The sequence below is a fragment of the Capricornis sumatraensis genome, chromosome 5 (genome assembly GCF_032405125.1).
Source record: "Capricornis sumatraensis isolate serow.1 chromosome 5, serow.2, whole genome shotgun sequence".
NCBI lineage: Eukaryota > Metazoa > Chordata > Mammalia > Artiodactyla > Bovidae > Capricornis > Capricornis sumatraensis.
The window spans coordinates 99,840,194-99,866,086 of record NC_091073.1 but is presented as its reverse complement, the minus strand read 5'-3'; the positions used below and the strand labels follow the sequence as shown (position 1 = coordinate 99,866,086).

Here is a 25,893-nt window from a genome sequence, read left to right as displayed (position 1 = left end):
CCAGGAACTTTAACCGTTCTTGAAAAATGGACTCAAAGTAAAATTAATCAAACAGATCAGCCAACAAGATCGTATGTTAGTCAGGAACACATTTTGGAAGGACACTTGTCTGTGAAAATAGAGAATAAGAATTGTACAACATACAACTATTATTGCCAATCTGTTATTTTTATAGTTTTTCCAAGAAATTACAATGATAATCATTCAACTCTACTATTTTTTTGTTAGCATCTTTAAAACTTGAAATAGAACTGATAAAAGGGAAATCCAGTAAAATATTTTATCTGACAGACTCACATTTTTTTTTTCCCTTTGATTTACCTAATAGGAGAGTACCAGAATTTGTAATACAAGGAAACCTTATAGGGAGGATAAAAACATAAAAAATTATTTCAATTTCTGAGGAGATACCTTTTTGCCTTCATGAACTAATCTGAACTCTATTTTTGCTTCATGATCCAATGCACCTACATTTTCATTATTATTGCTTTAAGACAGGAAAAAATAATTTTTAGAATTGACACAGAAAAATAAGCTTCCCTTGTGGCTCAGACGGTAAAGAATCTAGCTGCAATGCAGGAGACCTGGGTTCAATCTCTGTGTTGGGAAGATCCCCTGGAGAAGGGAATGGCTACCCACTGCAGTATTCTTGCTTGGAGAATTCCATAGACAGAGGAGCCTGGCAGGGTTGAAAGAGGCGGACACAACTGAGTGACTTTCACAGAAATATGAAGTTTAACAAAAACAGATTTCCACAAATTCTCTGTTAGAATATTTTCAGCTTCAAGTAACAGGAAATCTGAATAATTATAAATTAGTTCATAAAATATATTTTTGCAAGTAGATAGTTCCAGAATGGTTTCAGCAATTCAACCAAATAATAATGCTAGGTTATCATTCTTAGAATTCTCTTGGCTTTCCATTCTTTTCAAGTTGCCAGTACCAGCTCTAAGCATCACATTGTTTTATAGAGTATTCAAACCAGAGAGGGAAAGGACTCTTTCGGCATTTGTTTTCTTCTGGAAAATAGTTTTTGCAAGTGTCCTCCTGGAGCCTTTCCTTGTGCTCACTGGCCAGAACTGTATCATGTGGAAGGCAGGGAAAATGAAATAATCTGGCAAAGGATAAAAATGACTATTTTAGAATAATCACTATTCAACTCCTGGGGTTGGGCAACTTGTCAGTAAATAAAATCATGGTTTGGTTAACAAGAGCTAATGATTATAGGGTAGCAACTGACAGTGTCTGCCACATTCTTTTCTTCTAAATCTGGGACATTTAAAGTTTTGAATGAGATCCTACTCAGTTTCAGCTCCAGTTTAAAACTTCTACTATTTGCTTTCATTGAAATTGATTTATTGTTAGTTTTAGGTGTACAGCACAGTGATTCTTTTTTCTGTAGATTATATTCCATTATGTGCTGTGTGCTCAGTCATGTTCAACTCTTTGTGAGTCCATGGACAACAGCCTACCAGGCTACGCTGTCCATGGGATTTTTCAGGCACAAATACTGGAGTGGCTCACCATTTCCTTCTCCAGGTAGTCCATTATGGGTTATTATAACATATTGGGTACAATTCCTTGTGTTATACAGTAAATCCCTGTTGCTTATGTGTTGATAAACAGTAGTTTGCATCTGTTAATCCCTTATTCTTAATTTGTCCCTCCTTCCTCGTCTCTTTAGGTAACCAGAAGTTCATTTTCTATATATATTCATTTGTATTATTTTTTTAGATTCCACATACAAGGGATTATATATTATATAGTATTTGTCTTCTTCTGACAAGTCACTAATCATTATATTCTCTAAGTCCATCCATGTTGCTGCAAATGGGAGTATTTCATTCTTATTTTATGGCTGAGAGGAGCCTGGGGAAGCAGGCTACATATAGCCCATGGGGAAGCAAAGAGTCAGACACGACTGAGCAACTAACCCACAAAAATATTTATACACACACAGACACAGTGAGCCATCTTCTTAGGTCAACTGTCTGTTGACAGGCACTTGGGTTACTTTCATGTCTTGGCTATTATAAATAGTGTTGCTATTAACATCGGGGTTCATGTATCCTTGCAAATTAAAGCTTGTACTTTTTCCATATATACACCCAGGAGTGGAACAGCTGTATCATATAATAGTTCTATCTTTAGCTTTTAAAGTAACCTCCATATTGTTTTACATAGTGGCTGCATTGATTTACATTTATACCAACAGAATACAAGGGTTCCCTTTCCTCCACATCCCCTCCAACATTTGCTATTTGTATACATATTGATGATAGCTATTCTGATAGGTGTGAAGCAATACCACTGTGGTTTTTGATTTGCATTTCTCTAATAATTAGCAATGCTGTGAATCATTTTGGGCTTCCCTGGTGGCTCAGACGGTAAAGAATTAGGAGACTTGGGTTTGATCCCTGGGTTGGGAAGATCCCCAGAAGATGGAAATGGCTACTCGTGTCAGTATTCTTGCTTGGAGAACTCCACGGACAGAGGAGCCTGGCAGGTTACAGTCATGGGGCCGCAGAGTCAGACACAACTGACTAACAGCCAGTTAGCCATCAGAAAGTCTTCTTTGGAAAAATTTATATTCAGGTCTTCTGCCCACTTTTTGATTGGGTTGTTTTTCGACACTAAGTTGTATGAGCTGTTTGCATATTCTGGATATTAATTTCTTGTTAGCTGCATCACTTGCAAATGTGTTCTCTCATTGCATAGATCATCTTTTCATTTTGTTGACCATTTCCTTTGTTGTGCAAAACCTTTTAAAATTTCATTCAGTTCAGTCGCTCAGTCGTGTCTGACTTTGCAACCCCATGAATCGCAACATGCTAGGCCTCCCTGTCCATCACCAACTGCTGGAGTTCACCCAAACTCACGTCCATCGAGTCGGTGATGCCATGCAGCCATCTCATCCTCTGTCGTCCCCTTCTCCTCCCGCTCTCAATCCCTCCCAGCATCAGGGTCTTTTCCAATGAGTCAACTCTTCGCATGAGGTGGCCAAAGTATTGGAGTTTCAGCTTTAGCATCAGTCCTTCCAATGAACACCCATTAGGCCCCATTTACTTTTGCTTTTATTTCTTTTGCCTTGAGAGTAATCTAAGAAAATACTGCTAAGATGTATGTCAGTGTTGCACCTATGTCTTCTAGGAGTTTTATGGTGTCGTCATACATTTAGGTCTTTAAACCATTTTGAGTTTATTTCTGTATATGGATGAACTTGAGTTTATTTTTGGACAAGGGAATGTTCTAATTTCATTGTTTTGCACATAGTTGTCCAGTTTTCCCAATACTACTTGTTGAAGACTGTCTTTTCTCCACTGTATATTCTTGCCTCATTTGTTGTAGATTAACTGACCATAAGTATGTGGGTTTATTTCTGGGCTTCCTTTTCTGTTCTGTTGATCTGTTCTGTGTGAATACCATGCTGTTTTGATTACTGCACTTTGTAGTATAGTCTGAAGTCTGGAAGGGTTATACTTCCAGCTTTTTCCTTCTTTCTCAGGATTACTTTGGCAATTCTGGGTCTTCTGCAGTTCCACATAAACTTTTGGATTTTATTAAAACTATTATTTTACCTGAACCTAGGTTTCTACTACTCATTATTTGCCTTCTGTAAAATTCCAACTAGCTTTTGACACCCAACAATGTAGTATTCATTAATCTATCTTAATTGCATGAAATTACAAAGAATTCATCTCATTGAATAGAGCAAACATAACTGGTTAGCTACTGGTGGATAAAGTTGTTTCTGTATTTCTTAACTCTTGCAAACAATGTCACATTAAGTATCTCTGTATAACTTACTTTTATGCATCAGTACATGTGTGAGCAGGGTAAATTCTGGAAAAAAATGCTTGGTCAAAGAGTATATGTATACTTTATTAGATAAAAACATTCAATGAGTGATCCTTTAATTTACATTTTAAAAATTATGAATGGAGCTGTGCATTATACAAAAGTAAATCTGTCAGCTACCTGAGTTGTATTTTTCTTTGAACTATCTAGTTCTATCATTTGTCACTGTTCTACTAGAAAATTATTCCTTTTTTTAATTGATTGGTAAGAGTCTTTTGTTTAAAAAATAGGACATTAACCTCTGTCTCAGTTTCCAGTTTGTCATTTATCATTTGATATTTAAATATTTATATATATATATAAATTTTAATTTGCAAAAAATCAATCTCTCTCTTTTTTTTTACAGCTTCTGGGTTTTCTGTCATGGTTGGAAAGGCTTCTCTATCCTAAATTATTAAAAGCAACTAGACTGATATTTTTGTTTGTTAAGTATAAAACTTGAGTGTACCCAGAATTTTTTTTGTGATATATAGACATCAATTAGAGTCAGGATTTTGCTTTTTGCTGGTCAGGTCTTAAGTGACATCTCAGTATCATTTACTGCATAATCTATTTTCCTTCTCTGACTGGCAATGACACTTTACCATATACTAAATTCTCATATGTAATTAGGTATATTTTATAGTGTCTGCTGCATTCCATTCCATTAATCTGCACAAAATTATAGCTTTCTAAATACTTGGTAATATTATATTATCTTTCATTTTCAAAACTATCTTTAGTGTTCTTGAATGCTTCTTTTTACAGGTGAACTTTAATTCACATTTACTATCAAATGACCTAAGTCTTATTTTTTCACTTTTGGCTGCACTGGTTCTTTGTTTTATGCAGCCTTTCTCTAGCTATGGCAAGGGTGGCTACTCTTCGTTGTGGTGCACAGGTTTCTCATGGCAGTCGCTTCTCCTGCTGTGGAGCACAGGCTCTAGGAGCACGGGCTTCAGCAGCTGTAGCACACAGGCTCAGCAGTTGTGGCTTGCAGGCCCTAGAGCATGGGCACATGGGCTTAGCTGCTCTCAGCACGTGGAATCTTCCCAGACCAAGGACTGAGCCCGTGTCCCCTACACTGGCAGGCTGATTCTTATCCATTGCTCCATCAGGGAAGTCTCATATGACCTAAATTTTATATTGAAAATATGAAATACCTTTATAAGCTTATAACTAGCAAAAATACCCCTGCAAGAGTGAAAGGGGGAAGTTATGGAAAGTTATTACCACCAGTAATGTTGAGAAGAAAAAAAGTACATAATCCAGTTTATCAGAATATAAAAGATGCTAAACAGAAAGCAATGAAGTCTAGTTACATTAAAAATAGGCACTCTCATCTCCTAGCTCAGTAACTAATCTGTGTAAATGACAGCAAAATATTAGTTTCAGAGTCTTCTCTACACTGCCGAACTGGCCTTATTTAGTTAACTGTTAAGAGTAAAAGGGTCAAAAATATAGGAACTTACACACACACAAAGATTAAAGAAAAACAAAACACCAATGTCAATAAGCACATTCCAAGGCTGAAAATCAGTAGATTTTGCATTTAAAGTTTTCATGAAAATGTTTATAGATAAATCAAATCTTGCAGACCTGACTAACACAGCCCTCATTTTTTATTTTCACAGCCTGATAACGGCAAAAAGGAACAAAATTTAACTGTCAAAATTTTGGAGCTAAATGACGAGCCTTTAAGATCAACTGGTCCAATTCCCTGTTTTCAGATGAACAATCAGGTCCAGAGAAATTACACAATTTTGCCAAAGCTACGGAAGAATGAGTGGCAGACCCAGATGAAGAAAGATCAGATCCTCTGATTCTGAATTCACTATTCTTTCAATTATAACAAGCTGCCACTATGGTTAAGACAGAATGGTATAAACACTGGCAGATGTGGGAAAATAGAGTCGACAGAATTTAAGGAACACAACAAGTAAACACACTAATTACTACAGAATAGGAACTAGATGTTTGTAAGAGTTCTGTATCATCAATGCCCTATTTAGTATCTGGCAAATGTTGAAGACACAATATATGTTTGTTACCTTGAATAAAAAAAACAGATATGAGAAAGTAGTTCCATTATTGTCAGCTGAGTTTCTAGAGCAAACCATAAAGTTCTGGTTGTGTGACAGATCTTCTAAACATAATTTTCAATTAGTGTTAAACAGAGCTTACATATGGGAAGTCTGCTAAACCCCCTGTGTTCACAGACCTATTGCCAAAAGTTATGCAGAAATAAACTCAAATTTTTGATGTGCTGAATTCTGATGTAATTATGTATGTGTTAGACACAATACCAGTAAATCCTTTTTTCCTAAGCAGCTGTCAATCCACTGATTTAAATTTTAATTTGCTTCTAAGGAAAACACAAAACTGTTATACTCTAGTTAAAAAAATTAGAGTTGAAAAAAAAAAAGAGTTGATGTTTCTTTAGGTCTTAAAATGCTAAATCTGAGTTAATTCATTTAAGTCATAAATAGCAATCATTTAAGATTTTACAGTATTTGATACAATAAGAAATTATAACAAGAAGCAGTAATTTTACAACTAGATATACTATCTCTAATTGGTGGTCTCAACAGTTCATACAAATTTCTATTATGACTGTAAACAATCCAATTTGAAGCTCACATAAAAGCAGTTTTCATCAGATAACTCACATTACTGAATCACAGAAACATAGCAATTATGTGTTAAGTCCATCTCAAATTATACTAATTAACTATAATAAAACAGGTTTAGAAGAACAGTTAATAAATAGAATGTTTAAATAAACTACAGAGCATCCATATAATAAAATTGGTATTTTCTAAGGATATTTAATAATATAGAAGTTTAAATAGTACTGTGTCTTATCCTTAAAAGGACTTTGAATGGCTTACAAAGTAAGTAATTATCTAACAAGATAAAATTAAAATTTAAACAGACTTTAAAAAATCAGCTAAAAGTAACTCTATGGGAGGACAATACATACACCATAGTTCTGACCTGAGGTCTTCTAATTGGTCTAACTTAAGCCAGTGAAAAAAATTTTAGACTAGGAGTACTGAAAAGATTGAATACTCTTTAAGAAATCCTGAATAAAGTCTGTGTATTTCAGTTTTTTTTTTTGAGGTTTTGAAAAGCAGAGTCAAGATTATACTGCCAGATGGATATTCAGAATCATGTTAACAACTAAGGTTAAAACAATATGCTCTAATCCCTAACCTGGGTTTGAGGAGTTAAAGAATTTCAGGAGACAATGCTCTATAAGCTAAGATCTGAAACATGAGCAAAAATCAGCTACACTTTGGAGGTAGGAGGAGTGACTTAGGTAGGGAGAACACTATGGGAAAAACCTCAAAGGCATGAAAAATATGCCATTGATAATTAATATTCACTGGTCATGAAAAAAAGAATTGGTGGCAAGGTGAGGGTGGGTATCAAGAATGGGGAACTAACTAAGCTGAGGCATATTGTAAAGGAATCTGTGAGTTAGGCTGAGTTTAGATTTAATCTGAGGGCAAAGAAGAACAATTAAAAAAAAAATCTTAAGCAAGGGAGAGAAAAATGATCAGGTTTCTATTTTTAAAAGATTTTCTGGGAATCCTGGGGTGGTCTAGTGATAAGGACTTGGAGCTTTCACTGCTGGGAGCCTGGGTTCGATCCCACAAGCTGTGTCACATGGCCAAAAATAAGGGTATTTTCTTCTCTTATTAGTACTAATCAAAAGGTAAGGTGTTAATCTACTATTTTTTCTTCCCTATGCACAACTATAAGATCCATGAAGTTAGAGCTCTTATTTATAGTTTTATCCCTAGTGCTTAGATTATCTGGCACCTAGAACATGACCAAAAGGTATTTGTTGAATAAATGTTAAAGTATACGGCTCTGTACTTAATTGGTAACACAGAAACAGTTGCATTCTGCTCAAAGTGTGAAGAATGGTTTAGGGGAGGGATGGGATACACAGGAAGAAGAATACTAGAGACATAGGTCAAGCAGGTGCTAGCAGTCCAAACTAGTGAAATAGCAATGAGAACAGAGAGAAGATGGAGGTAAAACTAATATGACTTGATTACTGGATAGATCAATGAACCTGTAGGCCGTATTGACATACACTTGTGAAAACTGAGGTACCCAACAATAACACCAGCTCAAACTAGTGTCAATCCACTTCTACTCCTAGAGTGGCTATAAATGAGATACCATTTTACTTAAAATATAATTTGGGTCACTTATAGACACGCAAAGTAAGGCTTAACATTAAGTAACCTGTCCATGCTTACTTGATTAAGGACTGAGATAGGCTCTGGAGAGCTAGAAGAGTGATTCTTAATCCTGGCCACTATTTAGAAGTCCCTCTTAAGGAAGGAGTGGAGGATGCACCAAGAAGACAGACAGAGAGAAAAAAGGGGACTTAAAGAAGGGAGCAGAGAAGGGGAAAATGGAAAGGAAGAGAGAGGAGTAAAGGAAGGAGGGATGGAAGGAAGTGACCTAAGGAAAGGAGAAAGGGAGAGATGGAAAAAACAAGAAAGAAAAATGAAAAGAAAGTAATTTCAGTTTCATTCTAATATGCCAGCAGAGACACTGAGGTTTCACAACTCCAAGTAGTAATGCCAACAGTTTTAGGCAGGTTCTAACCAGATGCTCAACTCTGCCATAAAAATCTTCAGTTAAAGGATGTACACATAGCCTGTTGTATACATAACCTTTGGACAATGCAATTTACAGGCATACTGTTAATATTAAACACTTGGAAGATGTACATTTAGACAAAAGAATAATATTTTCAAAACTTTAATCAGATCAAAACCCTAGCATTCATTTTCAGCAACATGGATGGAACTAGAGATTATCATTTGAACTGAAGTAAATCAGACAGAGAAAGACAAAAATCATAAGATATCACTTACATGTGGAACCTGAAACACGACACAAACAAACTTATGTACAAAATGGAAACAGGCTCACAGACAAAACAAACTAATGGTTACCAAAGTGGAAAGGATGGGGATGGAGGGATAAAGTAAGTATTTGGGATTAGCAGATACAAATTACTATATGTAAAATAGATAAATAACAAGGTCCTACTGTATATTATAGAAAACTTTACATTTAGTATAATAAACTACAATGGAAAAGAATCAAAAAAAGAGCATATATATACACACATAAATATGTATACACACATACTCAGTTCAGTTCACTCGCACAGTCGTGTGTGACTCTGCGACCCCAGGGACTGCAGCACGCTAGTTTCTAGAGTATGTGTGTATTCTTGGCAAGAGGTGGCAAGAATACGCACATACTATAGAAAATTAAATCAACTGTATGCCAGAAACTAACAGAACACTGTAAATCAACTACACTTCAATTAAAACAACAACAAAAAAGCCCTTAGCATTAAACCTTTCGATAATCTTCTATATTTTTTAGGGGAAAAAAAAACAAATTTCTTGTATTTGTATTGTACAAGGCACTGAATAATCAGACTTAACTATTTCTCCAACCTCACTTCACGTAACTTGTCTCACCTTTGATATGCACTAGCTCCCTCTGCTTTGGGAACACATTAAATTCTTTTCTGCTTTGAAATCTTTGTATATGCACTTCCCTCAGTTCGTAACACAGTTCTTCCTAACTCTCTGTTTCTTGTCTGAAATCTTAAAGATTGCCTCCCTGGAAACAGTTTCCCAACCTATTCTATCTAAGTGGGTCCTCTCATGTTACTCACTATTATAGCATTCAATTTTTTTTCTTCACAGTACTCAGAAAGCAAGCGTAGGTCTCTCTTCACTAAAATGAGTCCTTTGAGAGAAGGTATCTTATCCTCTAGTCCACAGCTATGAACCTAAACATACTTAGCATACATAAGGCACTGAAATATATTGGGAGAAAGGGAGGGAGAAGGCCAAACTTCGATGTTAGTAGATGATCAACAATTACTATTAAATTAACAAAAAAACTTGCTTGCACTGTGGGATAATTCACCACAAAGCAATAAAAAAATTAAAGAACCCATAGCAATATTGGTGACTTTCATTTTATAAAAGTTGATTAAAGCAGTAATTAAGCAATAAATCCACTTATCTTTTGGTAATAAAACCATAATGACAAAAATATACCACAATTTAATGTAAGTTTAAAAACAGAACTGTCAGTCACTCAGTGGTGTCTGACTCTTTGTAACCCCATGGACTACAGCACACCAGGCTCCTGTGTTCATGGGACTTCCCAGGCAAGAATACTGGAGTGGGTTGCCATTCCCTTCTCCAGGGACAGAATATAAAATTGTGCTAAATTTTATAAAATAAATAAGCTTAAAAAGACTAGAAGGAAATACATTAATAAAATTTTAACAGATTATGTCTGAATGGTTTGATATAGTTTCTTTTTTACATCTTTCTGTATTTTTCAAATTCTCTACAACAAGCATATTATTACTCTTATAATCAAAACAAAATTGAACAAAAAGAACAATTATGGCCATTCATTGCTGGCCTTAAAGTTAGCCATAGCAATGAATGAAATATATTGACCAATTCTGCAAATTACTAAATAATAATAATTCATTTTTAAAATATTCAAATGATAGTTATTAAAGCCTATTTATTGTCATAGTGCATTTTTTTTTGCTCAGTCTTTACCACTATCACTTCACCACTTTTTCCTTTTAATCTTGGGGAGTACTTTAGGATGGTCAAGAATAAAAAACCGAAAAAACCTTTGCACCTCAAAAAAACAAACAAAAAACCTTCTTTGCACCTCAACTTCTAAACCCTGGCTGTATCATTATCTAGTTGTATATTAATAAGACAGTACTTCACTAAGTTTAATTTTTCTCATCTAGTAAATGAGACTAATACTACCAATAAGAACAATTTATGAAGTTCCATGCTTAGTAACTGGCATTTAGGGTCTAAATAAAGAATAGCCATTAGGAAATCAACTCTGAATATTCATCAGAAGGACTGATGCTGAAGCTGAAGCTCCAATATTTAGCCACCTACTGTGAAGAGCCGACTCAAGGGAAAAGACCCTGACAGTCAAAAGATCGAGGGCAGCAGAAGAGGTGGCAGAGAATGAGATGGCTGGAAAGCATCATCGATTCAATGGACATGAGTTTCAGCAAACTCTGAGAGAAAGTGAAGGACAGGGATGGCAAGCTGCAATTCATGGGGTCACAACGAGTTGGACATGACTTACCAACTGATCAACTATAATCCATCAGAACTTTACTTACTAGATATATTATAAGCACTCTGAGAGACCATGATCATCTAGTTCCAATGTATCCCCAGTCTAGCATGAGCCAGCATGTAGAAGTTTTTAACACATACCTATCGAATCAATTACTATTTTCACTACCTGTTTTTCAGGCAGAGCTGCGTCAGAATTGTAGGGGATTATTATTCCATCTTCCTAGTAATTTAAATGGAAAACTAGATTAAGTTTTAAAAGCTAGAGGAAATCAAAGATTAAATCATATGCCTCCACATTATCCTATGGTAGTAGAAAATAAATGAGTAAACAAGATGGAAAATTTTAGACATGATAAATAACATTATTAGTCATTTCTTAGAATATTTCTTTCTATGGAATTTCAGTCCATGGAATTCTCCAGGCCAGAATACTGGAGTGGGTAGCTATTCCCTTCTCCAGGGGATCTTCCTAACCCAGGTCTCCCAAACTGCAAACAGATTCTTTACCAGCTGAGCCACAAGGGAAGCCCACTTCTTTCCATAGTTTTACATTATATCAGCACCTACTGACTTCTGGTTATAGTAGATGAAGAATTTTACTACCTTGATGCAATCTTCCCACTAAATTTTATCCCAATTTTTGGTTAAATTGATTTTAGCTTTTGCATTATTATGAAGAGGGGAATACTGCTCATTGTAGAGCCAAAAACTAGACTATGATGAGGTCTGCTTTTTAAAAATATTTTCTTTTCCTACTGTGTTCCTATCCTCTTACATCAGATATTATTTACCGATTAATACCTTTTATATTCCAATTGTTCAGCATCTATTTAGTCTACTTTTATCTTTTATCTACTTTGAGTCAACCTCACTTTTTGGTGAGGAGGAGAGGTCTATTTTCCTATGTCCTGCTGCTCCAATATAAACTGGGTGTTCATACATTTGTTGTGCAGGTATCATGTTGGGATGGACCTTCATTGCTTTCCTGTGTTAGATTCTCTTTTCCTCAGTTCTCAGAATGTTTTCTTTTTAACTACTTTTACTCCCTTTTGTTAGTATATATGTCGTACTAACTTCTGAAAAAGAGTGCATAAAAGATGATCATTTTTTAAATCTTGTGTGGCAGACACTGTTAACTGCATGATCCAATAGCCATTTCCAAATCCCTTACTCCGTATACTATACAAAGGCTGGAAAAGCTAAATGCTTGCTTTCCCAGACTCTCCTGAAGCCATGTTTCATAGTTCTAGTCAATGAAATGTCAGTAGGGAGCTTTCTGGGCACATTTGGCTCTCCTTCCTTTTTTCCAATTTGGAAGGAAGGCTTGATGTTAGAGGTGTGTCAGTCAACTTGCCACCATGAGGTTCAGTTCAGTTCAGTCACTCAGTCGTGTCCGACTCTTTGCGACCCCATGAATCGCAGCACGCCAGGCCTCCCTGTCCATCACCAACTCGAGCAGTTCACTCAAACTCATGTCCATTGAGTCGGTGATGCCACCCAGCCATCTCATCCTCTGTCATCCCTTTCTCCTCCTGCCCCCAATCCCTCCCACCATCAGAGTCTTTTCCAATGAGTCAGCTCCTCACATGAGGTGTCCAAAGTACTGGAGTTTCAGCTTTAGCATCAGTCCTTCCAATGAACACCCAGGACTGATCTCCTTTAGGATGGACTGGCTGGATCTCCTTGCTGTCCAAGGGACTCTCAAGAGTCTTCTCCAACACCACAGTTCAAAAGCATCAATTCTCTGGCGCTCAGCTTTCTTTCTAGTCCAACTCTCACATCCATACATGACCACAGGAAAAACCATAGCCTTGACTAGACGGACCTTTGTTGGCAAAGTAATGTCTCTGCTTTTGAATATGCTATCTAGGTTGGTCGTAACTTTCCTTCCAAGGAGGAAGCGTCTTTTAATTGCATGGCTGCAGTCACCATCTGCAGTGATTTTGGAGCCCAAAAAAATAAAAGTCTGACATTGTTTCCGCATCTATTTCCCATGAAGTGATGGGACCAGATGCCATGATCTTCATTTTCTGAATGCTGAGCTTTAAGCCAACTTTTTCACTCTCCTCTTTCATCAAGAGGCTTTTTAGTTCCTCTTCACTTTCTGCCATAAAGGTGGTGTCATCTGCATAGCTGAGGTTATTGATATTTCTCCCAGCAATCTTGATTCCAGCTTGTGCTTCTTCCAGCCCAGCGTTTCTCATGATGTACTCTGCATATAAGTTAAATAAGCAGGGTGACAATATACAGCCTTGACGTACTCCTTTTCCTATTTGGAACAAGCCTGTTGTTCCATGTCCAGTTCTAACTGTTGCTTCCTGACCTACATATAGGTTTCTCAAGAGGCAGATCAGGTGGTCTGGTATTTCCATCTCTTTCAGAATTTTCCACAGTTTATTGTGATCTACACAGTCAAAGGCTTTGGCATAGTCAATAAACCAGTTAAAAATAGAAAAACATATGAAAAAGAACCTGAGAGCATTTATGACATTTCTTATACATCAGTCCCAGATTATCTACATCTGGATTTCTCATCCTGTGAGACAAAAGATTCCCGATTTGTTTAAGCCATTCTCTTGGTTTTCTATTATGTGCAAACACACACATACCCCACTGATAAACCTGGTATATCTGAAAATATCATTTCTTCCCTCATTTCCTTGGTGTTTGGCTAGAAATAGAATTCAAGGTTGATGATAATTTTCCCTCAGAATTTTTAAGACCTTGTTTCCCCCTTTAGCTTCCAATGTTGCTGAAATTTCTAGCATTCTAAGACCTGTTTCTTTGAATGTGACCTCATTTTACACTGGTAGCTTTTCAGATATTCTTTTTATGACTGATATGTAAAATTCCACAATGAGCAATGATGTGTCATCTGATTGAGAAGTGTTTGTTTTTTAATTCAAAGTACTGACATTCAAAAGGGGCCATTTATAATCTGCAGACCAACACTTTTCAGTTTAGGGAAATTTTCTGTTAGTCCTTCATTTTATAATCTTGTCTCGCACATTCTCCTTGCTCTCCATAGTTAGAGAAACTCTAATTAGTTTAACACCAGACCTCTTACACTGATTTTCTAAGGTCCTTATTTTCTCCAATTTCTACCATTTCTGTCTCTTTGTCTATTTCTCAGGAGATGTCTTACTACTCTTCTACTTTTTAACAAAATTTATTTCCAAAAGGTCTTTCTTAGTCTCTGATCTTTCATTGTATCCTATTACTGTTTTATGGATGCAATATCCCTTTCTCTTAGAAAACCGATCTTGATCATTAACTGACAGTTCATTTACAGTGAAGAAATAAAATTTAACTGAAAATAGCATTTATACAATGGGGAACACCGCAGGGGAACTGGGCCATGAAAGTAACCACTGTACTGGGGGCTAGCCAGAAAGATCAGACATCTTAGTGGAGGCCGGTACCCCAAACAACTGTATCTGGAAATCTTTTCTATGACACCACATATTTCCTCTAGAGAAGGTGATACTAAACTTTTGTAGGAGACACATGCCTAGAATCCTAACAGCAGGGAAAGGGTTAGAAGTTCCACTATTCAGTACATGGACTTAATTCTCCTATTTTACACCCTGTTCTCTCTTCCTTCACAGAGCCTATATTTCTCCAGGATATGAAATTCTAGCCTCTGCCCAATAGGAAGTATGGGGGAAGGATCCTGAGGGTCAAACTGCCTCGCATGTACTTTTTTATTACAGTGTTATCTTTCTTTAAAAAAACTCTTCCTAAATATAAGCAACTATTATAAATATATATATATAATAAATAGTAAAAGGAAAAGCAAAAACAAATAGATAAAAGGAAAAGCAAGCTAATCTAATTTCTTACCCTAATGCTCTAATTAGGCACTTTAAAGCACTGAGTCTTAAACAAATATCATTATTCTGTGTATACTAAATGCAGGCAAAGAGACTACTAAGCAGGGTAACTATGTAAGTTTTCTAAAATAAGAAACTTTTGAGAATGAATGGGACACTATTAATAATTATGTAGAAACTGGGATTATTTCAGGCAAACTAATCACCTTATTATCAGGAGAATAACTTTCTGAATGCTGAGAATATAAAGTTATAAGGCATTACCAATGAACGATGTGAAGTCTTCCCTCAAGAACAAAGATATACTCTACTATATGTGTCTAACATATAAGTCATCTTAGCGAAAATGGAAGGTGGAAAGAACTAGGAAACATAGGATCATACAGTTTTCAAAAGGTATTAATTCTTATAATCACCCTTAACAAGCGCACATATAAATAATCTCTTTACAAATTTGCATATTGTCTTTCTGTTAAAGGGAATCATCATAATAATAATTCATATAGCATTTTTAAACAGGTTGAACTAAATAATTTAGCTGGTAGAGACTTTTTTCCTCTTACTCAGAATTACTTTGATTAAGCAAATGGGAAAAGCATTAAGAATGGTTAGAAAGAAAAGCTAATGGGTTATAGTCTTCTACCTGAAGTAGAATTAAGACATGAGAGAAGAATCACTAATTGCGTTTACCCATTCCAGAGTCTTTCTTGGTACCATCTGATATTATGTCTACATGATCAGAATCCACATCATAACTAAAGAAATCATTCAAATAGGTCTTCGATCGCTGGCCACCAAATACATATAAGCAACGATTTTTCTGTAAAATAAAAAAAAAAAGGGAAAGAAGAAAAAAAAGTCATTTTCACAAAGAATTCAGAATAATTCTTTTAAAATTTAAACGTCTAGAGAAGTAATTTATGAGTGATTCCATGCAATGAAGTACTTACTGTACTGGTATAAAGTGGAAAAGGAAGCTCTGCATATACTGCTAAGGGATAATCGCTAGGATATCCTACTGAAGTAAAAAAAACCCCCCAAGGTGCAGAGTAATGCATATAGGGTGCTACCTCTGTGTATGGAAGGAGAAAAAGGAATGTGTGTTGTGTTTGTTTCTTTCTTCAAAACGAAACAAAGGAAACTAGTAACAACATAATTAGCTACAGGGAAAGGAACAGAACAGAAAGACAGGGAAAATAACCCTATCTCTCCAACAGCATAATGACAGTTTTGCCTTGAGAACTATGTAAATGTTTTTCCTTAATTAGAAAATAAAAGTAAAAGAAAAAATAATGTCTGAAATTTGGAAAAAAAAAAAAAGAAACAAGTAAGCCTATATACAAAACCTATATACAAAGATACAATTGGACAGAGACACATGATCATGCAGACAAGTAATAGTATTTCTAGTGATTTTAATTCTCTCTTTTTGACTACCCATCCCTAGTGGGCTATATCCTAAACAGAAAAATAATCAGAAAGAAATCTTAAATGGCATTCAGTGATTCTATTAGTTTTGCTATCCAGTAAGCTACCATAGAAAGAGCAAGTAACATATCATCAGAAAGTAGGATTTTAACCATAAAGTTTCACAAAATCAAAGATACAAAATTTTAAATTCTATAATCTTAAATTTAACTTGGATATATCAGTATAAACTCATGATTTTTTTTCTCTTACTAAAAAAGACATATGTATATATGTGTGTGTATATATGCAAAGGTATACTAGGACGTGGGTACTCCCACTGGTCAAAGATGGAGAAAAATTAGGGAATCAGAAAGAATAATGACAGCAAGTTAAATACATCAAATACATAAAAATCCATGAGTTTATAATAATACTTATGAAAAACTCACTGGTAAATTTTGGAGCCTCAGCTCATTAAAATGAAAAGACAATAGAGGAAAAGAATCAAAATATTTATATTACCTATCCTGTGTGGTTTACATATTAGAGTAGCCAATTAGTTAATGAGGATAAGTTTTTATAGCAGAATCAGTTAATAAATAAAGAAAAAGGTAATTAGAAAAATGACCACTCATCAAACCCTACTAAAATCTAGTCTATGACTATAGACTATAGTGACTGCTAAAACCATTAGATAAAAAGTTGACAGGAAACTTAATAACTGATCAATCAGGTTGATAACACCTAAACCCATCTGAACAATTTTAACACCACCAAAGTTGTGACAGCTAGACATTAAATGCTCTTTATATTTTATAATCGGATCAGCTGTGAAGTATACTTGCAAGTCCCCTTTTGGCCCACCCAAAAAAGGAGAGGAATCTAAAATTAAGCCTCCGAGTCTAAATACCAGCTCACAGGAAATATGGAAAACAGAGGATCATGTTAAATGACACTATAATAAAAATCAGTCAAACTGAGAACATGGGAAATTCCAAAGCACACATGAGACTTTCTTAAACAAAAAAGCAGTATACAGAGGGGGGCAAAAAAAGGAAGCGGGAGTATTCTCATGGATTAGAAGAAATTTAAGACCTATTAACAACCAAATGCAATACACAGACCTTTTCTGGATCCTGACTTTATAAACCAACTATGAAAAGTATTTTTCAGCATGGCAGGGGAAAAATGAGTGCAGTATTAAATGATGTAAAGAAATTGCTTTTACTTTGGTTGGGTTTCATAACCATACTCGGAGAAGGCAATGGCACCCCATTCCCGTACTCTTGCCTGGAAAATCCCATGGACGGAGAAGCCTGGTGAGCTGCAGTCCATGGGGTCGCTAAGAGTCGGACATGACTAAGCGACTTCACCTTCACTTTTCACTTTCATGCATTGGAGAAGGAAATGGCAACCCACTCCAGTGTTCTTGCCTAGAGAATCCCAGGGACGGGGGAGCCTGGTGGGCTACCATCTATGGGGTCACAGAGAGTCGGACATGACTGAAGTGACTTAGCAGCAGCAGCATAACCGTACTACAATTATGTTTTTAAAAAATATTTATGTTAGTGACACACTATGGTATTTATAGTTGTAATGATATAATGTCTGGAATTTGCTTTAAAATACCCAACACAATAAAATTTAAGAATAGACATAGAATAATAGTAATTGTTGAAACTGGTAAATAAGTACGTAGGAATTTATTATACTGTTCTGTCCACTTTGGTAATATGTTAAACATCTTTCATAGTATATTTTTAAAGTTTTGTTCATAGCAGGAGCCCATGTTCTCATTATAACACTTAAAAAAATTAAATGTCTGTATGCTGGTTTTTGCTGATAAATTCTAATTCCAATTCTATAAAGTCAATTCTTAATTCTTTGCACTTAATGGAGAGTAACAAAAGAGAAAATAAGAACAGATAATAAAATCAACCTTCCAGATACTAAGAGAGAACAGTAAGTAAAAAGCTATGTAAGAAAGAGAAATAGCTACAACATATAAACACTGAAGTCAGTCATAAAAATGCTGAGATAACTACTTAGGAATTATTAGGCTGATGGGAAATATACTTAGCAAACAGTTCACCAATAAAGGTGGTTTTGTTTTTCCTTATCATTGTCAACACTTATTCATTTCTAATGAAAAGTTTTGCTCTCTTACTGAAGAATTAGATTGCATCACTTCTCCTATTGAGAGATACATGACAAAATAACATAAGACAATGTACAGAATATTCTTACTGAGTGGAAGAGCATGCAGTGTCCTATCCGAGACTGGATGTCCTCAGGACCAGCATTACAGGAGTCCTCTCGAAGAAGTTTCCAGGTTTGACATTGGCAGTTGAAAGCAAACAATCCACTGAATTGTGGTTCACTGGCTCTGCTGTCGTCTACACTGCCATTACATGTCAAAATCCTACCACCAAAGGTGTAGATCATGTGTTTTTCCGAGTCCATACACATCTACAGAACAAGGCAACAGGTTGAATAGCTTTAGACTGTTCCTGTCGTATGAGTTAAAATTAAACCAACGTGTGTAGTTTTAGAATCTAAAAAAACTGAATATTGTCCAATACCATCCCTGATTATTATATGCATTTATTAATTCATATTAAAATCCTGCTCTGCTCACTACATGGAAGAGATTCAGGATCGATTTCAAAATAGGTTGAAATCGATCCAGGTTTCCTCTTTTTTTTTCCCCAGTGAGAATATAATATGTCAGGTTAAGGAGTTTTATGCTTTCTCAAGTTGCATAATTTTTACCAAATCAACCAAAAATAATTTAGTTATGGATTTAATACTGAACATATTCTGCGGGTAAACCGTGATCATATCATCCTTATAAAAACTCCCTTTTTTCCATTCTAGTACGTGCATGCTAAGTTGCTTCAGTCGTGTCCAACTCTTTGAGACCTTATGGACTGTAGCTTGCCAGGCTCCTTTGTCCATGGGATTCTCCAGGCAAGAATACTGGATTGGATTGCCATGCCCTCCTCCAGGGGATCTTCCCGACCCAGGGATTGAACTCACATCTCTTATGTCTCCTGCATTGGCAGGGCGGGTTTTTTTTTACCACTAGTGCCACCTGAGAAGCCCTTTCCATTCTAGGCAAGCATTCTATTCCTCTTGCTACCATTTAATAAAAGAAAGGATATGTGAATAAGCGTGATGTAGCTTGTATCATTTTGTATTTATTTTACAAAATTCTCCCAGTTATGTTTTTACCAAAACAAACATACGAAAAGACATTTGCAGCAATCCACCTTTGGGCTGACTTCTGTGGTATGATGAATCTTGCCTCTTTTTAACACAATATGTAAATTTAATTTTCTTTGAGGTACGTCAAGCAATTCATCTTCAAAAGCCAACCCTGACTCTTCCATTCTTTCAACTCAAGATTGTTTTTACAAAAATATCTCTGGGAAAACAGCCACTGGTCACAGGACAATAAATAAGAAACAAATTCTATTTCAAAGAATACATAAGTACAAATTGGTAATCAGAGACTGAATACAAGTGGCATTTATGCTTAAGTAATAAATTGTATACATAAAACATCTATTTTTTGTTGTTGCTAAAGCACAAATACTGGCATTATATGTTCAGTTCTCTCCTCCTATCAAACTACTTCTGCTGTTTATCTATTTCTGGTATTGTTTTTAACCAAAAAACTAAATAATAATAAAGCTTATTTTAAAATTAGTATTTCATCTTAAGAAGAAAGGATTCTAGTCTAGCACCTCCAAATCTTTACCACTAAAGATTCACTCACTTGCCATTTCCCAGGTTTCTGGCAGACTTCTATAAATTAAGATGAAAATCTGTAATTCCCAGGGGTGAAATCTTGGGGAGCACAGTTCAAAAACTATGATGTCAAAGTTTTCATGTCCCTGGCACTCAGAAGAAAAGTGATCCTATGCTTGAATCTTAAATGATTATATCATGAAAAGCAATCCATTATATCCAAGAAATCCAACTATATCATGAAAAGCAATCCATACATTGCTGAGGGACACATATAATGTGAGCGCATTTTCATTTTCTTAAATTCACAGAGTCATACTCATTTTGTTCAGTCTCTGTTATCTAGCTGTTATGGTTCTACTTCAATATGACTACAAAGGGCATTTCTCTTTCCTTTGGGGGATATTTAACTTTATTTTTGATATGGCTATTCTCATTTGTTATCAGAGAAGCATAAACATCTTTATTTGGTAGCTCTTTCTTGCACAGCAGGCCAAACTCAAAGACAGAGGAAGATACTGCAGTAGCTTGACGAGTCTTTCTCATATCTTAGAACAAACAGGACACAAAATAGAAATAATTTTATTCCTTTAGCTTGGGTGTTCCCTGTAAGACACCTAGTTTCAGTGAGGGCCGATTATCAGATAACAAGTTTTAATCACTCCAGAAAACTCTGCTGTTCATCAGTTTATGGTTTCAAATTTTTATCTCTGAAAAATGTTTTGAAAATCCAATGGCTTATTCAACTATGCAATCCACAGAATCTCTTCCCTCAAGAAATCTTGAGTCTACTCTGTCAGGACAGGTATTTAATTTCTAAAATCAAATAAATAATGGATAGCCACTTATTCCTCACATCTATCCCCAATTGTCCTTTAATTTGAAAGTATCTTATTTTACTTTATCACATGAACACAAGGTTGGCTAGGATTAGGGTAGGTTCAAAATTAATTTCCTCCTCACAAAATCTGAAGAAATTATTATAAAGCTTTCTAAGTAGTGTTGTCCAACCCATTACCCTACCTCCCAGCAACATCCAAAAATCCTCATGTTAAATTGATTCTTGTGTATGTTATGCATTTGTGACCCCATGGACTGTAGCCTGCCACTCTCCTCTGTCCATGGAGTTTTCCAGGCAAGAATACTGGAGCACATTGCCACTTGCTCCTTCAGGGGGTCTTCCTGACCCATGGAACAAATCCAAGTCTCTTGTGTCTCCTGCATGGGCAGGCGGCTCCTTTACCACTAGTGCCACCTAGGAGTCTGACACTTACTACTCTCGAAGGTAACCAGTTTTTTTCTCTGTAACTTATAGGATTTTCTCTTTCTTGATTCTGAAATATCATTAAGGAAGTATCTAGGCAGGGATATTTTTCACTTATCCTGATCTTTACTAGGAATTTCTTTCATTCTGAAAAGTATCTTTCTTCAGTTCTGATAATTTTCTTCATTTTTACCTTGAGTGGGGTTTTTGTTTGTTTTTTGGCTTCCATTCTCTTTCTAGAACTATCAGGTGCATGTTTGAATTTCAGGTCCTTTTGTTTAATTTTTCTCTCATAATTTCAGAGAGAAACGTAATAATTTAGTAACCATTTAGAGGTGAGGATGTCCACATCGCTTTTTAATCTATTTACTGAGATTTTTAAATTTCACTATCAAATCTTTAATTGATCATTTTTCTATATATTTCCTTTTCATGGATGCAATGGCCTCCTGAATTGCTCTAATCACTTAAAGATGTCCTCAGTTCACACTACAAGCTGTGTTTAAGTCTTAATTTGTTGAGTTCAGTATCTCTTGTCTCGTAGTATTAAATTATCTTCAAATATTTGGATTTGGGCATTACTGTTTTAGCCTTCTTCGTATCTGAGAACCCCTATTCATCTGCCTGTTGCATATACAGTCTACCTAAGGGACTGTGTAGGGCAAGACAAGACATAACGCTGTGAAGGGTGCTACAGCAGCTCTCCAGTGCTTTATCTGTCCAGCTCCAATGTCCACACTGAACACTTGACCTGTTAATAATGACCACAGTCCAGCGTGACTCAAACTGGAAACTGTCCAGCTGTTTCATCCCCAGTTGATCATGTGCTGTTTGCCCCAAAATACATACTGCGAGACTCCAGTTGCTGCTGTCTTATCGCTTTTGGTTTATTTTGGTTGGATCTAATCCTACCTGCTTTCTAACTCACAGGAATTCCCTCAAATATTTTAAGTTCCCTAAGGGCAATCTTTCTTGTTTTTCTACACAATTACTGACGTATTCTCTTGTCATTTCACAGGATGCTGGGCAGGAAGATGGTAAAAGTGCATGTTCAATGATCCACACCGGCCCAGGGAGAATGTCAGTAAGCCAAGATCTGCAATCTTGTGACTGAAGTTCCTCCTGTCATTTCTTGATTAGCTCATTTTACATTTTCTAGTACTTTATGTCAAGTCCTTGGCTCATACTGTCTTTTCTTTGAAAACCTTCTAGATACTGTCTCTTAGCACTGAATGTAACTGTAGAGAAATCTGATACTAGTTTTGTTTCACCTCTGGATTATTTTGTCTAATTCCCCCAAAATGGCTTCTTTATCTTTGAAATTCAATGTCACTAATATATTATCACAGTTGAATTTTTTAGAGTTGAATGCCTAGGGCAATTTTCTCTGGCTATAACACATCCTTTTACACTATGTGCAATAGGTTTCCTTCTTGAGGAAATTCTTCTTGAACTTTATGTATAAATATTTCTTCTGTTCCACTGTTTTGGTTTTCTTCTTTAATGTGTCCAATAATGTATACGTTGGCTCTCTTTTGCATGTCTTTTCCGTCTATACTTTCCTAGCTAGCTGTTATATCCATACTTGCTTTCTTTATCTGCTTTTGGTATTTCTTATGACCCTTTATGTTCCTTGTAAACTAGTGAAGTTTACTATATTTTTCTTCAATTTCTTCCCTGAGATTTACCAGGCCCAGTTTCACCTGCTTTGATTATTTGGCCATCTCATCTGCATTCTTGAATGTATGCCTTGTAGTTTTCTTCAGAGTTTCAAGTTTCATAAAGTCATTTAATTTATGTTAGAATATTGGAATACAATTTTCATCTGCTGTTAGCATGAAAGAAAGCTTCTGCTATTGTTTCTACTTTCACTGTTTTCCTTTAGAGTACTTCACTAAAGATCTGTTTACTACTGATTACACTGTTTACTACTTATTAGTTTTTCATATTTAAATAACATTTAAATATGGTTTCCCATATTTAACTGAGCTGAATTTCCCTGCACCAGATAATATAAGGTTCCTATGGAGGTATGATATTCTTTCTCAAGGACTTCCTCCTCTATTTCTAATGAATTGCATGGCTTCTTCAAAATATGGAGCTTCTGTGAAGCCATGTTTTCTCTAACTGAATCTCATCTGGCTTAGGGGGCTCTATCTTGAGCCTTGAGCTCCCCCAGTTCCTTCAATGGACATGCAGAACAAGCCACTGTCCCAACTTGTCATGGTGTTTCCAAACCTCTTATGGGCTTTGCTGGGCATTTTCCACATGGTAAAAGTCAAAGTGAAAGTCGCTCAGTCGTATCCGACTCTTTGTGACCCCATGGACTATACAGTCCATGGCATTCTCCAGGCCAGAATACTGGAGTGGGTAGCCTTTCCCTTCTCCAGGGGATCTACCCAACCCAGGGATCGAACCCAGGTCTCTGACATTGCAGGTGGATTCTTTACCAGATGAGCCACAAGGGAAGCCCAACAATACTGGAGTGGGTGGCCTACTCCTTCTCCAGTGGATCTTCCCGACCCAGGAACTGAACCCGGGTCTCTTGCATTGCAGATGGAATCTCCACCAAACTGAGCTATTGGGGAAGCCCCCATGCTACTTAACTGATTTCCTCATTAGCTGCAATGAGTTCAATTTCTGCTCTGCTCATGACACTTCCATTAAGATGTACCTCTGCTAGGCTTCCTCTGCATTCACAGTTCTCCCAATTAAACAGTTGTGAGCTTCAATACAGCTTCTGGGTATTCCAGTTATTTCTGCTAAATTTACAAGGAATTGGGAGTTGTGGGTTTTCTTTGGCTTCTGGTTTTGCTGAATATGTGACTTGTCTTGTTTTTTTTTTCCTTTTTTAAAAATCTTTTTGTTTGGTTCTCATGGTTCCTGAAGAATCACACAAAGCAACAACATGGAAAGCTTCAGCACTAAGCTGCCACTATGTCCTTAGGAAATCTAAAAGTCTTTGAATTTTAATTTTTTTAATATGCTAAAATTGAAAATGGCAAAGTAATTTTTAAACATATCTTCAGGCCTCTAGCTTTCTCACGATCCTCTCAAATTGAATGTTAAGTGTCAAATCTTATGGTGTTACAAACTTGGGAGTCGGTTCCAACTCATAACTTTGAATTTGCATGAAACAGAACAGAAAATGTATGCTAGTACATTATGTTAATTGTTCAAGGTCACAGAAGTAGCCACTGGCTGAATCAGCACTGCAATCCTGGCCTCTTCACCCCTAGTGTCCTGTTAATAACATCTAATGAGTTAAAAATGAAGCATTATTTAACAGAACCTAGGCTTCAGGGGACATTCTATTTAACCGAAGTCAGGAGAAACATAGGCCCACATGAGCACAACATATGCGATATCCTCAGACTACCCCTAAGTTATTCTTTTTTTCAACCTGTAAAAACATAAGCATCTTTTGGAAAAGATATTTGGAACAAATTGGAAGAAAATAAATTGTTTCCCTAATAACGTTATCTGTTGATGTTCTATTTTTAAAAGATCAGAGCAAGTCTAAGTTTTTTGGAGTTCTTATTTTCTACATGAACAACACTGAGTATGTCAGCAGGAAAGTGCAAAGCTTTACAGAGCTGGGTTATGTACAGCCAGCACAAGTTACAAATTCAATCTGGGGAGCACTCTCAAGACTAATGTTTTTTATTTTCCACACACCACATACTCGGTAGGCATATAAGGCACTCCCTTCACCATTCTCCTATAAAATCTACTTGTTAATATAAATACGGCAGGAGGAAAGTTTTAAAGAATTAACAAAAATTGGCAAAGAAGCAGTAAATAAAGACTTTGGTTTTAATGCCTAGATATTAGGCATAGATTATGTCATAAATTCTAGCACCACGCCCCAATTTCTCAAGTGCTGATATAATGCTTTGTTCATTAATAGTATAGATTTTTTTTAAAGTCTTTTTCTTCCCCATACTCCAAAAACTTTGGACATGGGCTGAGCCAAGCAAAACTGCCTACTGAATTCAAAGTGGTTACTATTTAGTTTGAAGTAGTACTGACCTAAACTGAACTGATACAAAATAAGAATTTAAAATAAAAAAAAGGATTCAAAGATAACAATGATAACAGGGATGATGAGAGCTATACACATTCTGATATTTATATGGTTTATGAGACTGCTATATGTAGTCTTCTTGTTTATAACATCATTATATGACTTCTACTGGTCCTGAATTTAAACTTCATCTAGTACATGCCAAATTCTTTTCTATCTTATACTGAGTTTGTGATTATATACAAAAGTGAATATACTGTACTTGCACTGGAAGAAACACTCTACATTTCAAATCCTTGAACTCATTATAAAGTAATTTAAAATTTTTCAGGAATGTAGAATAAACAATTTAAAATTTATTGTTATGATTTATGAATACCATAGAACTACATGGTAGTTCCTCACATGTATTGCTCCCTCTACTCTCTGTAAAGTTTTTATAAATTAACAACTGTGTTCTGAGATCTTATCACTTTATTTTGTACCAAATAAGAGAAAAAAAATTTAAGGAATAACTTTAAACTACTGAAACAATAGTTTCTTTTATTATTTGTCATAGGTATTTGTGGTAGAAAT

The 25,893-nt window shown here is 35.8% G+C and overlaps 1 protein-coding gene across 1 annotated transcript in view; it reads right to left on the bottom strand.

Annotated features, from left to right (window-relative positions):
* The window catches only part of MKLN1 (muskelin 1), a 203,524-nt gene that overhangs the window by 41,823 nt on the left and 135,808 nt on the right, over window positions 1-25,893 (bottom strand). The window contains exons 11-12 of the mRNA XM_068972702.1: window positions 18,521-18,742; window positions 15,554-15,683 (exon numbers count right to left, since the gene is read on the bottom strand). Coding sequence (XP_068828803.1) covers window positions 15,554-15,683; window positions 18,521-18,742 — 352 coding nt within the window. The remainder of the gene's footprint in view (window positions 1-15,553; window positions 15,684-18,520; window positions 18,743-25,893) is intronic.